The sequence below is a fragment of the Mixophyes fleayi genome, chromosome 6 (assembly GCF_038048845.1).
Source record: "Mixophyes fleayi isolate aMixFle1 chromosome 6, aMixFle1.hap1, whole genome shotgun sequence".
Lineage (NCBI taxonomy): Eukaryota > Metazoa > Chordata > Amphibia > Anura > Limnodynastidae > Mixophyes > Mixophyes fleayi.
This window is the reverse complement of record NC_134407.1, coordinates 95,246,301-95,261,853: the sequence shown is the minus strand read 5'-3', so window position 1 is coordinate 95,261,853 and position 15,553 is coordinate 95,246,301. Positions and strand designations below refer to the sequence as shown.

At 40.8% G+C, this 15,553-nt stretch overlaps 1 protein-coding gene across 1 annotated transcript in view; it reads right to left on the bottom strand.

Moving 5' to 3' along the window:
- Positions 1 to 6,346: 6,346 nt before the first annotated feature.
- Positions 6,347 to 15,553, bottom strand: part of CDH23 (cadherin related 23) — a 1,005,178-nt gene continuing 995,971 nt past the window's right edge. Inside the window, exon 69 of the mRNA XM_075217048.1 lies at positions 6,347 to 7,373. Coding sequence (XP_075073149.1) covers positions 7,050 to 7,373 — 324 coding nt within the window. The 3' untranslated portion in view covers positions 6,347 to 7,049. The remainder of the gene's footprint in view (positions 7,374 to 15,553) is intronic.

Below are 15,553 nucleotides of genomic sequence, written 5' to 3'. Positions count from 1 at the left end.
GGTGGAACCGCCTTGGCTGCAATCCTTCTCTTCGGCTGTGGAAAAACTGACGACCATTATGCTGCGGGTAACAGAGGTACGTGAAAACACTACCCCACTTACACTTGCAGGCAGTCAGTCTGATGAAAACGCTTCCACATCACAGGCAGGGTCTACCCACAGGGAAGATAGGTTGTTAACTATTTCCCAGAGGGGTAAGAGAGCTATTACTGATACAGGTCTGGACCTAGATCAGCACTCTGAGCTATCCTCGGCAGAGGAAGGTGAGGTAGATTTAGACCCGGAAGGGGAGAGCCGTTATGACTCTGACTCTGTTTCCACTAGTGTGGATGGTCTAATTCTAGGAATCAGGCATACGTTAGGGTTTGCTGATCCTGAACCCTCAGCGCCCACGGGTGTCTCTCTATTTAAAAGAGCTAAGGCTCAGTTGACTACATTCCCCCATTCTCCAGAGATGTTGGAGATTATTTCAGAAGCTTGGCATAAGCCAAGTAAACAAATTTTGATGCCGGGAAATTTAATTCTCTTTATCCTCTGCCACCTGAGGACACAGTAAAATGGGAGTCATTACCTAAGGTTGACACCCCGGTAGCCCGTCTAGCTTCATCTTCTGCTATTCTTGTCCAAGAACGGATAGCCCTTAAAGATTACACGGATAGAAAGTGTGATTTAGCTCTTCGCTCAGCATACACTACTGTGGGAAGCTTGTTTAGACCAAATATGGCTGTGGCCTGGGCTAACAAGGCTGTACAATTATGGATGGAAGCTTTGATTAAGGGTCTTAGAGATAATACTCCTCGTACAGAACTCTTAAATCTTGCAGAGCATGTACTAGAGAGCTCGGAGTATGTGGCAAATGCAGCCATGGATGCAGTGTCAGTCAATGCTAAGGCCTCCGCTCTTATTGTAGCGGCTCGTCGTAACCTATGGTTACAGACATGGTCGGTTGATACAGACTCTAAGAGAGCATTAGAGTGTTTACCCTTTGACGGCTTAACCCTATTCGGGGTGGAGCTCTAAAGGGTCATTCAAGAGACTGTCTCCAACAGGCCCGGGCAGGGCAGGTTTTGTTCCTTTCGAAACTTTACCCGTGGGTGAGGTACCCTTACTAGTGGCCAGCACTCAGCTTCAAGGCCATCTGCTAGTAGTGGCAGAGGAGGTAGAGGTGCGGGGAAAAGAGGTTCTTCTCACCCAGCAGAAAAGAGCTCAGGGTGACAGAGTTTCTCGGGGGGAGCATCAGGTAGGAGCACGCCTTCTTCAGTTCAGAGATCAATGGTGGAAGTCCACGACAGATCTCTGAATTCGAGGGATTGTGTCCAGGGTCTATATTATAAACCTAGCTCACTCCCCCGTCATAGATTTTTTCATCACCCCTCTCCCCTCTTGTCCCCTCAGACGTGTCGCTCTTCATTAAGCTATTCAAAAGCTTCTAGCAGCGCAGGTTGTTGTTCAGGTTCCTCCTCTAGAAAGGGGTCAAGGTTTTTATTCGAACCTTTTCTTGGTACCAAGGCCAGATGCGTCTTTCCAGCCCATTCTGGATCTTTGGTCGTTGAACAAACACCTGACTATTCAAAGATTTTGCATGGAATCCCTCTGCTCGGTTATAGCAGGGATAGAGAAAGGGGAGGTTTTGGCATCCATAGACAACAGGGATGCCTACATACATGTACCGATATGTGAAGGACACCACAGTCTCCTTCTAACAATTATCCCCTATCTAGACGACCTTCTGTGGAAGGCACCGTCTGCAGTTCAGACAGTTATGCAGTTTCTTAAGAGTCATGGCTGGGTGTTGAATTTACCCAAGTCATCTCTTGTTCCAGCTCAACAGATGTGTTTTCTGAGCCTGCTTTTCAATTCTCAGTCTCTGAGAGGTTTTTCTCCCAAGGGCAAAGGTCCTAGCGCTGCAGAGAGGGTCCAGAACCATTCTAGTGAAAAGGAGGGTCTCGGTCCTCAGTTTCATGAAACTGCTGGGGACAATGGTGTCGGTATTTGAAGCAGTCCCTTTTGCGCAGTTGAATTCCCGTCCACTTCCGGCAGAGATCTTGCTCAAGTGGTCAGGGTCTCAGAAGAATTTAGACAGGCAGATTATTCATCTGTCCATGCCCACAAGGCTAACCCTTGTTGGGTGGTTGTCCCAGGCCAATCTGGAGAAGGGCCAGTCCTTACAGTCCGGGCCTTGCACTCAAGTCTCTACAGACGCAAGTCTGTTGGGGTGGGGAGGAGTAACGGAAGCCACTCTTCCTATGAATATTCTAGAGCTCAGAGCAGTATACAATACTCTGATAGGGGCCCAGAAATTCCTAAGAGGAAAACCGCTTCAGTTTCAGTCCACACTGAACCTTTAGGTTCCACGCTATGGTACAGGAGTGTGGTTCTCAGATCTGCTATTGGTAGCGGGGGCTCCTCCATTCCTTTACCAGGGTTTAGATCAGCTGGCTTTGACGGCCTGGCTGTTGAAAACTTAATACTTAATGAAGAACTCCTTAGAAGAGTCTATGCAGTTCTTGGATGTGGTACGAGTTCTACAGGGTTATGTAGACCGTACGTCTCAGGTCAGAAGGACCAGAGAGTTTTTTTTTGTTTTATATGACGTCAATAAAAGAGGGTGGCCTGCTTCAAAGCAGTCTATTGCCCGGTGGATCACATTCACGATTCGGGAAGCTTACATTGCAGCTTCTCTGTCAGTCCCGGAAGATTTTGAAGGCACATTCTACTAGGGCAGTGGGTGCCTCCTGGGCGGCTAGGCATGGGGCGTCGGCGGAGCTGTTGTGTAGAGCGGCGACTTGGTCTTCCGTCCACATTTTCACTAAAATTTACAGACTTCAGGGCTTTACATCGGCTGATGCAGGCTTTGGTCGCAAGGTTTTGCGTGCAGCTGGTCCAGAGCATACCCACCCTTGAGGAAGCTTTGGTATATCCCCAATGTCTCGCAGTGTCCCCCAATGGCAGGAAAGAGAAAATAATATTTTTACTCACCGTAAAATCCATTTCTCTGACTCCATTGGGGGACACTGCGCACCCTCCCTTGCTCTGTATATAGTTCTGTGTGTGAAAACTTTGGTTATGGTTCTTTATAATTTAAGACCTGTCCAGGTTATATTACCTCCTTTACGTTCACTCTTGGTTATTCAAAACTGAGGATCTCTCTGGAGAGTAGGGGTTAAGTAGGGGAGGAGTCCAAAGACTTAGCAGTTAAAGTGACAAGACTCCTGAGCCCACTACTATACTCCAATGTCTCGCAGTGTCCCTCAATGAAGTCAGAGAAATGGATTTTACGGTGAGTAAAAATCTTATTTCTGTTTGTGAATTCTTTTTCCTCCTGGAACTTTTACAGAAACAAATCAGGGCACATCCAAGAATGTTCATCATCTTCGTTAAAACTGCTGTACCTGATGAATGATTTATACAAGAAGGATTTTCCCTCTATATTTTTTAGATACTGCCAATATGCCATGGATTGCTTTACGTTTTCTTGATTGTTTTACCATGTGTTCTGTGACATTAAATTCTTCTGCAGTCTGCTTAATTGTCCAGCTGTTTGGAGCCAGAGTTAATATTTTTATTACTTCTTGTCATGGTGCCTCTTCACACTTTTGCTTTAATTCATATATCAGACCCTGTAAATTGTCACAACCTGAACATTTGCTTACTTTTCTGGGGTGATTCTAGTTATGTGGATTCAACTTCTTTTGTTGGCATATCTAAGTCTGTTTGTTCTTTACAGTGTGACAGTTGAATTTGGGGCAAAGTTTCATATAACAGCATGAAGTTGACACTAACCATGTTCTTTTGCCCATTTCAGTGACACAACTCTTAAGCTTTTTCTGGATCCTTTTTGTTAGACAAGAAAGGATTACAGCATGTTTTCAGAAATTCTTCATAGTTTAACTGTAGTACCTTTTCATGATGGTAGCTGAATCAAAAGTTATTTTTCTTCATCTGTAAAGTGGTCCCAGCTATGTAATCCAGTGGTTTTTGAGTAGACAAAAATATAGAAGTCAGTATTTAAAAGACTACCAATGTGCACTTTGGAGGAGCAGCTGCCATTGACTATCTTTCTATCTCTCCTTTTCTCTTTCTCTGAAAAGTTTCAGTTTTTAAAGGGATTCCCCTTCGTATCAGTTTCCCTTAAGTTTCAGTTTCTATATAGGAGGTTTATCCCAGTGCCTCAGTTTTGTTCACTTTTTGGGTATGGTTTTTAACCTAGCATAGTTTTTTTGTGTAAATGATGTATGCGGAACAACAGTAATCGAATGTCATCTTTTTGTCCACTATGAAACAGAGTAACATACTGATTATTTTTTGTGGTAGCAATCTATACCTTTGTTAAGCAGCTAAATAAATTGCGATAGCTAATATTGATTTAGCCTAGCATTTTTAATTCTGTTCCAAAAGCTTGCATTTTTGCTGTAACTCGAAACGTAAGACAATTAGTTACCTTAGGTGTCCAAATTTCATGGTGATTCCTTAAAACACACCCGTGATGCTTCAAATAAACTGGAATAAATAAACCACAATTAGTAAATTGTTTATACATTCAAAAATCAATATTTCGTAAACTAATGGTTAGACAGTCAAGATATTTGACATAAATAGATTTTTGGACATCCTCGCTTAACTAAAAGAATTTTGTTAAAATCTGAGATGGGTAGTGAGCACACCGGTTGAACTGACATGGAATGACCCCACTAGGACTGAGTCAGACATTGTGGCATGAAAATAGCAGGGGGGGAGGGGGGACTCATTTGCCTCTGGGACTATTCTCTTGTACAGCCCCTCATTGAACTCTACCAATCAGGGGAGACCACTTTTCCTAAGACCTATGGTTAACCCTGCAGGGAGGGATTTCCAGCGTGGGAATTTTTGGCCCTTTAAAAAGGTCTGCAGCAGAGGCTTCTGGGTATGTGTGTCATTTTGCTTCTGAAAGTCACTGACGGAGTCACGCCTGCTCTCAGTGTGCTAAGGATTACACAAGGGAGTATCGTGATTACTGGACTACAAACTTTTCAGGGACTAGTAGACTTGCTGGCTCTGTCGAACAGTAGTTCCATAAGACTCCTGTGGTCTTGTTCTATCATATCACTTCTGGAGCAGTTTGGCATTAGTCACGGACAGTGTGTGAAAGTTCAGGGAAGTCTAGTGGTAAACTGGTGTTTATTGGGACCTGTCTGGTTTATACTTTTATGGTTCATCCTTTTTGCTGATTTAGAGAACTTGTAATAGACAATTCTCTAATAAAGATATTGCTGTATATTTCCCTGTCTTCTGTCTGCGTGACTTAAGCCAGAAGTCCCAGGGTACCCCTTGTGAGTTTAGGTTCTAATACACCCGATATTCACACAAGTAAACCACATTTTTAACATTAATATATGACCAAATGTGTGTATTACAGAGCTGAGTAATATACATGAAATAAAAAGCATTTTTACTTATCTCTATATGTCCATCATGCTATCTTTCAGCCCTCTGCAGCAGGCTGCCATGTTAAGAGGGAGGTGTTTTTTCAGCAGAGCAGACAACGCTTCATACTTTGCAACTTTGCTGAAAATAGTTCCCTATCACAATTAAAGCAGTTTATTTTACCTAGTACAAAAGGAGAAGTCAGAAGGATGATTCTCCTAGTCGTTGGTACCTAAGAAGAAGCATGAACTTCAAATATAAATGAGATGGATAAGAGTGCTGGTGCAGAGGTTGGGGCAGAAGAAAAAGCTGCCTTAAAGCAGTGATGTTAGCAATGACAATAGAGTACATTTTAATCACTGGCTATAATAATTGGTGGAGCAAATAAATATATGCATTTCCTTGAGAGCTATGAGAGGCAGCCCATATAATATTGTTGAGAATGTTTAAGGATTCCTTTATAACAATAATAATTTTATTTGTTTAGCGCTTTTTTCCTATGGATTTCTAGGACCCAAAGCACTTTAGAATTGAAATATAAAGAACACATGATACAAAGAAGGGTACATTAGGTATCAGTTCTTTAAATGAGAGGGCCGCTTGCCTTACTGTTTTTCAATTCCATCTACTACATCTATGTTTTATTACGCTAGTCTATTGTGCAAATATTATTTTGATATTTTTAGATTATAATTATATTCAGTAGCTGAGTAGCAAAGTTATTTTTTACTTCATACTTCAAAACTTTACCTACTCTAGACTTACCTCTTACCTGATCAGTGGACCAGCTGATAAGAAATATAGTTACATAATTTATTTGCTGGTTTTATTCGTAAACCAATCTCCCCTTCCCCCCAAAACCACTCCCCCCTAATAACAGATTAAAAGTAACTCCATAGCTCATTTGTTGCAGGCACTGAAATGTTCTGGGGTCTCCGTTACAGCAATTAAATAACCTCTGACATTTGAGCTTAAAGACCAGACAAAAAGCATTTTAAAGCAATTGATTTTTTTTCTTCATAACAAACATTTAAAAAAAAAATCACAAACGTCACTGACATTTAAAAATTAATCAAAACACACATTGAAACGCTTTCAGAAGTCTTGGTGGTTGTGCTGTGGGATTTGTGTAGTTTGGTAAGCCAGCACAACTAAAACACACTCACCTAAAATACAAAGTTATGACCTCACAGGCCTTCGGGCAGTGTTTTTGTCCAGTGTTTTTGTTTTTAAAATAATTATTTTTTCAACACCAGAAAAGTATTTCACTGCCAGCAGAAAAGAATCCTTTGTACGGAGCCATTATCAGCATTATTTTCATCTCTTTGCTGCCAGGATTGCCTTTTTTACATCACTTCCTAGAGCCAGTTGAAACACCTTAAAATGGTATGTGTCACACAGTGCAAAACTTTCCATTCATATTGGAAAATAAGTACTCAAGATTGCAGGTTTTAGGTGGCAATACTTTGTTGCATAATCTACAAGTCCACTTTGGAATGGAGGATGGCAGTTATCTGTGCTTATATTGTTTTTGCAGCCTAAAACTGTGCTAACACAAGCCAGCCCCTCTTCATTTTGTGCTGCAATGCTTAACTGGTGGCTCAGTACACACTTCTTAACTGCTAGACCAATGAGGCCACCTCTAGTCATAATTCTGTTATTTCAAGAGGGCTCTCCATGATAGTATCTCTCAGCTTGTGCATCGGTGTGGACTTGGCAGATTCTGTGCGAGCATTTCTCTCACTGAAAACACAACTGTCTGTATTAAGTGTCTCCAATGATCGTACAAGAGCCTTTTGGTCATCCTCTGGCAAACTATTCATGTCTGAAGTCAAAAGAGTTCCTGTGCTACCATGAACAACATGAATTCCATCTGGTCCCTTTAATTCTACTGGCTGTTTGTGCTTGAAACGCAAAGAACCATGTCTTGGGCTTTGATCTTCATCTTCATCCAAATCATTCTGGATCAGCTGAAACACAAGATAATATAAAAATTTTAGATTCATATTTCATTCTTCATTAATGGTCCACACTGTTGGCGTGCCTAAACTGAATCATTTTGTTTCAAGTAAAATAGTTAATCTATCGATTAGATCAGAGTTGCGTAACTTGTGGTCGGGACCCTAAATGGAGTCCCATAATCTGTTTTTGATTGTCACATATGCAATTAACTCTACTATCTACTATCAATGCTTTTGGCATCCAAGAACAATGTCAACTGACATTCTTTGCCCCAGAACAATGGTATATTGACACTTGTGGGTCCCAGAATTTTGATACACGCAGGCATATTGCCTCTCGAGGGTTCCCAAACATAGTTCAGCACCAATGCCTTATATAATTGGTTTAGATAACCAAAGTACAATAACATTTTAACAAGAACCAGAATATACATGTCACCTATGGGAAGTATTACATATATGACTGATAACTTAACTACAAATACTTTATTAAAATATAAATAAATAAAAAATAGGGCACATGCTTACACTTGAATATGAAATGGCTGGATGGGCACCCAAAATGTTTATCAATTTAAGCTCCCAGTAATCTACCCACTCACAGACCATATTATGCTTTCCAACTGACACTATGAATATACACCACCTCCATCCAGAAGTGATCCATGCATACTGTCAGCATATTGCACTCACTTTTTTGCTTCTGTCACACAATACTGTGTTGTATGTGGATGTCATATAACGATTATCACTGATTTGTCAATAAGATATGTAAACTGTTACTGAATAATAAAATAATCCAATGACAATTGTTTTTCCTTTTCAGGCTCCATGGCAGCACCACAAATATGTTAATCCTTAACCAGCAGAGTAGAGACAGGAAAAAAGTTGACACCATGGAAAGCATATAATGTGACTCGTCCTGTTCTTCCTTGTCTTTTTTCCTGTCTCTTCAAAAGCTCAGTAAAGCAGTGGCAGAGTACCTAGGTATTTTTTATTTAATTATCCGGATTGAGGCTCACCTTTTGCCGGAGAGGATCCAGAAAGTCCCATTGTCACATCATCACAGGTTAGGCCACCTGGATGAGGGTGGTTTCCCTGGGACCATTCTCTACTACAAGTATAGATGTGGGAAGACTATTCAAATTTGAAAAGCACTCCGAGGTGGGTCATCCAGCGTGACCTGAACGGGTGACGTCATATTCAAGTCAGCGCTCAAGGAGGAACGTACTGCTGCATTGCTAAGTCTGGCACAGACCCTGCAGTATGGAGTCAGAACTTGCCCCCAAAAAGCCCCAAGGACACACTCTCAAGGTATGTCTTACTTGGGGTGTTGGAGCTTGCTTAGATTAGTTTAGGTCCTTATTTTCCTGTAGAAGGAAAGATAACTGGGAAATTGTGTGGAGCTTGTAATAAAGAATTATCAACTTAAGGAAAATAGCCCAATACGACCTCCAGACCAATTTAATTAATGAATTTGATGAGAAAGTGTCTGTGTCTAAAGAAGGGGCAAGAGGACAAGATCCCTCATGGGTTTAGCCTGGGATGAGGTATAAGAATTATCTTCCTAGAGTCATGTGGGGCAAGCTCATCTGATACTGAGAAGGCGAATGTGAACATGAATCTGGAACTTAGAATCCTGAAGTAGTTCAATTTATCAATAAGATTATGGGTATACAGGAGATACTAACGCTATTTACCTTGCTGGATGACTTCTTTGGGGAGAAACAACATAAACGCAGGGTATTCATAATGTGTAGAGAAATTAAAGAATCACTGAATAAATAAAAACACAGTTGGAGAAACAACAATCTAATATGAGAAGATTGGACATCATATATCCCTTTCAGCGGGACGAGAAAAATAAATGGAATTCAGTACCTAAAATTGATTCTGTAGTAGCTTGCTTATCCAAAAAAATGGCTATACCATGAGAAGATGGAGATAAAATAGAAAAATGCTTTGAAAAGAAAGACATTTTTTATCTTAGAACATGTGAGGTCTTGATGACCTCGGTTCATGAAAACCTGAAGGTGATTTTAAGAAAGACGAGACATTAAAAAGTAAATTGACGCTAAGTTTGTTTAGGAGAGGCAATTTAGGAGACAATGATACTCAATTAAGGAAAGAGAAGTCTAAATGGCTTCCAGAGCAACCAAAAGTTTTTTTTCAAATGTAACAAAAATACATGTATTACATGTTCTTTTGTACAACACAGAAAAACAAATTTTTGCACTTTTGTCTTGAAAGAAAGATGCAAGATAAAGGATTTTTTAAACTATCAATCTACATTCACTATCTACGTGATAAACTGTGAATGCGGCATCCAATATGTGGGCCCCAAAACCAGGACATTAAATGTGCGCTTTCTAGAGCATAGACTGAGCATTCTTAAGGGGGATGCAGTACATAGCCTAGCAAGGCATGTTATTCAGAAACATGGAGGAGTTGTAGATGGAATTAAGATATCTGCTATAGAACAAGTTAAACCTACAGTCAGAGGGGGATAGATATGCCATCCTGTGTAGAAGGGAATTTTGGAAATTCTCATTGGGCTCGGGGGGCTCAATGAGAAAAATGAACTCAATATGGTCAGAGGTTATTTAAGATAATTGTTCATTTGTCCTGGATTTTGAAACATTGACAGCAAATTAATTAGGTGATTGGCTAAATCCAACTTAAAATGAAGGTCCAAGATCATTGTATATATCTCTGTGGAAACCGCAGTTACATAGAGCAGAGAAACGTATATGAAGAATTAAAAAGGGAAAACTTTAAAGAACCTAACTTCTATGAACACGGTAATCGCACTAAGAGTGAGAAATCTGCAGTAGAGAGACCTGGGTCCCGAAGTCCTCTGACAGTCTGACAATAACAAACAGCTGCACCGGTCCGTTTGGAAACAACCAACAGTAAGCTGCACTAATGTATAACTTGGAGAGACTTGGATATTGGCCGTGACAGGTGGGGTGAGTAACCACCAGACACGGTATGTGTCAGACTTGGATATCTGCTTATGATTGAAATCAGCAGCTGACTTGTGAATAAAGTATTTTTATTGAGATTTTTTAGTTACAACAAACAAATAACATATTTAACATCTAATCTAACTAACATCTATCTCTATGTCGCTATAAAAAATTATACAGTGATATCTAGTGAACTTTTAGTAGGATGATGTCATAGCATTTTTACTACACTCCAGATCAGATCAATTGAAGCTGCACAGGGCTGAGATTTATCCATCCACCTGGTGACTCCCCAAACCCACCATATCATCCTGATGAGAGTGGATAACATAACTTGATTCATACCAGTGGTGCCATATCTTATGGTATTTATATATGGCCTTTCTACTTTCATACATGAACCACTCATGCCTCCATACTTCAGAAACTAGAAGTCGCCATCCATCCCCTAGCTGTAATAACCTTAGTCGGGGAGGTTAAGGTAAATATATATTTGAAGTGTGGTTTACTTGAAATTTCTTCTAATATAGTGCCAAATAGACAGATCTTAGGGCATAACAAAAGGGTCACAGGTAGTGTGGAGGAGATGCAGCCCCATATTTAGCCCCAGAAGGACTGGACAACTGGACATGACAATGAAAGACACCAAAAAGTGCCCTCATTGATACTGCACCTGGGGCACTCCAGAGAGGTGCACAGTCCCATTGTGTGCATCTTGGTTGGTGTAAAGTATACTCAAGATGTTCCCACCATCATATTTCACTCCTCATCAGAAAGAACACCTAGATCGGTTTCCCATTTTATTCTGAGCAGATTTAATTCTCTCGGAGACACCTGAGGTAACAATAAGGCATAGAGCACAGAAATAGTTTTATATGACCCTACAGACCTTAATATATTTTTAATTGGAGAATCTGACATATGAAGCAAACTTTCAGGAAATTGGGCATTCAGTGCATGTCTCATCTGTAGATACCGGAAGAATTGGTTGTTGGGTAATGGGAATGTCACTCTCAATTGTTCATATGTAACTAATTGACTGTCTATATATATAAGACCAATGGTGTGAATTCCCGCATCCTTCCACATCATTGAACCCTCCATCCCCACCAGCTTCCTGAAAACAGTATTGAACCACAAGAGTGTGTCCAGGTCTAACCCTTCACCTCCCATAACAGCATGTGATATTGCCCAAATCATTGATGCCTGTCCTATTATAGGGGCCACTTCACTAGGTCTGTGCTTAGATAACAAAACCTGCAAAGCTCCAAGGGAGGGGTCCGTCTGCTCGCCCAAGAAGTGTCCGAGAGTGGTGTTTTGCGTATCGCCTAACCAGAAGACCAAATGTGTAAGCAGGGAAGCAAGATAATAAATTCTAAGATTAATTAACACAATAAACAGATTTAATCTGTTAAAGCACACCCTAGCTCTCTTACCACTCCAGATCAGGAAAATGAGATGTTTGTTAATGTTTTGGAAAAACTTCAATGGTAGATACACTGGGGAGTGTTCTAGAGGGTATAAGTACTTTGGTTGGATCACCATTTTAATTAGGTTGATCCTACCAGTGACTTTAGGTATTCTGTTACTTGGTCAATATTTAGAACAACATATTCCAATGCATGGGCTGTAATCCAGATGCCTAAATATTTAAACCTGTTGGTCCACAGAAGTGTCTGAAAGTACACAGCACCTGCCACCCCATCGGAAAAAACACAGATTTGTCCTAGTTGATCTTGATTCCTGAATATGAACCAAAGTCCTCAAAACCTCTAAAAGGTGATATAAAGACCCATCAGGCTCCTCAAGGAAGACCAACATGACATCCGCGTAAAGTGCTATGTTGTCAGTGACTCCTCCCATCTCTATGACTCTATTATGCTCATGGGAGCGGATCAAACAGGCCAAGGGCTCAATAGCTAAAACAAACAGAGTAGGGGGGCAGCCCTGTTGAGCACCCCGATCCAGACCAAACAGGGCTGTCATGAATCCATTAACACTCATTCTTGCTGCTGCTGCAAAATAAAGCAGCCTAACAAGACTAATAAACCTGGATCCCATGCCAAACCGCTCCAGCAGATAGAATATAGAATATAGAATTCTGTGGATATTTATTTTCATGAGTGTGTGGAATTCCAGGATTGCATGGAATTATCTAATTTATTATAGAGTATCAGTGTTGGGATCTGCTTTTTGTTTTTTTATTACTGTATTTATTTTTTTGTTTATTAAGTGGACTGTTTTAAGATTTGATATTAATAAATGTTTTTACGTGAAATGAGATTTGTGGTATGCTAAGTTTTGGTGAGTTGAGCTTTTTCTTTTTTTCGGTAATAACTTAGGGTACATACAATCATTCAATAATTTACAGTTAAAGCAGAAGATTCTCTTCCAAAACATATTTATATAGATATACAATTAATATCAGTATAAGATTACATAATATAAGTTACGTAATTGTTGTGAAGTGATATTGAGTACTGAATTATTGTGCCAATTATCTTTAGAGATTGAAATAGCAGTTGAAAATAAGGCTTCAAGTCAGTGTGCTATCAATATCCCTTTTTTGGGAATATTACTCTTATTGTGGCTTTCAAAAGTAGTCTGGATCTGCAAAAACAATTAAATCAGGTGTAGCCATGGCTTCCATCTCCAGAGCAGTCAGAATCTGGGTGGACAATGTATATGCTGACATGGAAGAAAAACTAAATAGACAATACTTGCTAAAAAATAGAGGGATAATGAGGTAAGGAATTAACCTTCTATGTCAGGCATCACTGAATGCTGTGACTTTGTCACCCAGAAGTGCACTATCCACAGTTGTGGCCAGAATTGCCCTCTGGCTGCATCCTTGGAAAGCAAACCAGCGGTCTAAAAACTGCTTAACTGCAGAACTCCTTTAAAGGCGATTTGCTGTTTGGTAAAGAACTGGACATAATGATTGTAAAAGGAGCAGAAAGTAAATTACATCAGTTACCTTTGCTTAGTAAAAGGTCTTTTTGTGTTTCTTCAAGGCAATAGTTCAAGAAAGCCAGGCAAACAGAAGGAAGACAACAAATAAATCCACAATAACTATGTATTGATCCACTTTCTACCAAACCTGGCAGGATTTTAAGGTATGCGTGTTACGTCTCCCGAGAGAAGCCTATTAGTCAGTGTTGACACTGGCCTTCCCAGGGCGCGGAGTCTAACGGACCTCCCGGTCTTCACCAAGAACCGCCACAAGACGGGATGGATTTGGCTGCTGAAAGACCGCGAGTCGCGGCCCCTGGGTGGGCCCCCTGACATAATAGATGGAGAACAGGAGATGGAAGATCCAGCAAACAGACTCAGAGGTGGGAGCGCTGGGTAGAACAGTTTATTCAATTAGCAGCAATGAAGCAGAAGTCCTGACGGGTCAGCGAGGTTCCGGTTCGGACACAATGAGGCAGCCACAGACGGAGGAGTCACCGGATGGAAGCCTGGAAGCACCACAGAATACACCTGTGAGCAAGCCGCAGAGAGGTCTAGGAAAGCCGGGTCGGTACACAGGTTCAGCCAGGTCAGATACTCCAAGGAGCAGACAGTAGAATGGTCAAGGATAGCCGGATGTGATAGACAGGTTCAACCTGGTCGGATACGTCAAGGAGCAGACAGTAGAATGGTAATTGATAGCCGGGTCTGATACACAGGTTCAGCCGGGTTAGATATGCCAAGGAGCAGATAGTAGAATGGTCAATGTGCTAGCCAGGTCGGATACACAGGTTCAGCCGGGTCGGATACGCCAAGGAGCAAACAGTAGGGTAGTCAGCAAAGCAGAGGTCATGCACAGGGGAAACCGCAAATGCAGCAGAGGTACACGGAGGGGAGCCAGACGTTGAGGAGTAAATAGGAGGGGAGATTCAAATTTCCCGCCTCCAGATCATATAAGCGTCCCCGACCGGAAGCATGGCGCAGCGACCACGATCGGAATTAAGTTCCTGAAAATGTGTAGACATGGACAATGGCTTCAAAACATTGTAAGTATACAGAATAGATCTAGAATAGAATAGAATTCAAAAAGGTAGCCAAGAAAAATATTTTTAGAAGATCTGAGAACCCACAATCTCTGGTACAAAAGAAGCAGACTACAGCAGTCTACAAACACTAATGGAGAAACAACTAATTTGTCCAGTACCTACCTATAGAGGGCAACAGGTTTTTATACCAAACTCTTTCTGGTTGAGAAACAGTCAGGCGACTTTCAAACAAATCTGAATCTGAGAAGACTCAATCAGTTTGTAAAACAAGGCTTCTCCGCATAAAGGTTGTAAGCCCCATACTAAGAGCAGTATAAGGAGGACATTTCATGACGTCAATAGATTTATAGGATGCCTATCTTTACATTCCAATTGAACCACTACATTACCAGTTCCTTGGATTTTTCAATGTGGGACACCACTTGTAGTTTACATGTCTACCTCTCAATTTCTCCTAGAATATTCACAAAAGTAAAGGAGGTCCTGATGGCTGCTCTCATGAAACAGGGAATTGCCCTGTTGCTATATCTGAATGACATTCTGGTAAAAGGAAAATCAGAGCACAGTTCCAAACCTAGACACGCAAAGTAATTGCATTTTTAAAGGAACATAGCTAGATTATAAACTTCAGTAATAGTCAGCTTGTACTATCCTAAAAGATCCAATTACTTGCTGTTAAGGTAAATACAGCAAGAGACAAAGCATCAGTGTCACAAGAAAGAATCCAAAACATTCAACATCCAATCTCAAAAGGAGTCCTCTGTGAGGCAATGTCTCAGACTCTAAGGAAAGTTCTCAACCATAGGGATTCTTTCTTCGGCAAGCTAGTAGTACTCAAACTTTGGCATCACAATCCAAAATCATTGTATCAACCTTTAAGGCTTACACAATACACAAACATGTCTTTGAAATGGTGGCAAGATCCAATATCAAAGAAAGGGAAATATACCTCTCAGAACCAGAATTGACTATAGTTACAGATTCAAGCTCCAAACGATGTGGCACTCATCTGAACAAGGTGCATGGAGTCAGAAGAAAAATTGTCAGACAATTGGACAGTGGTAGCTTTATTTAAAAGACAAGCAAACACCAAGAGCAAATGTATGATGCCAGAGATAACAAAAATCATATCCTGGGAAGAAAAAAATCTAAAGTCCCTCTCAACACTTCATGTAGTAGAAAAAGACATGTTGGCAGATTATCACAGTTGATATCAGATCCA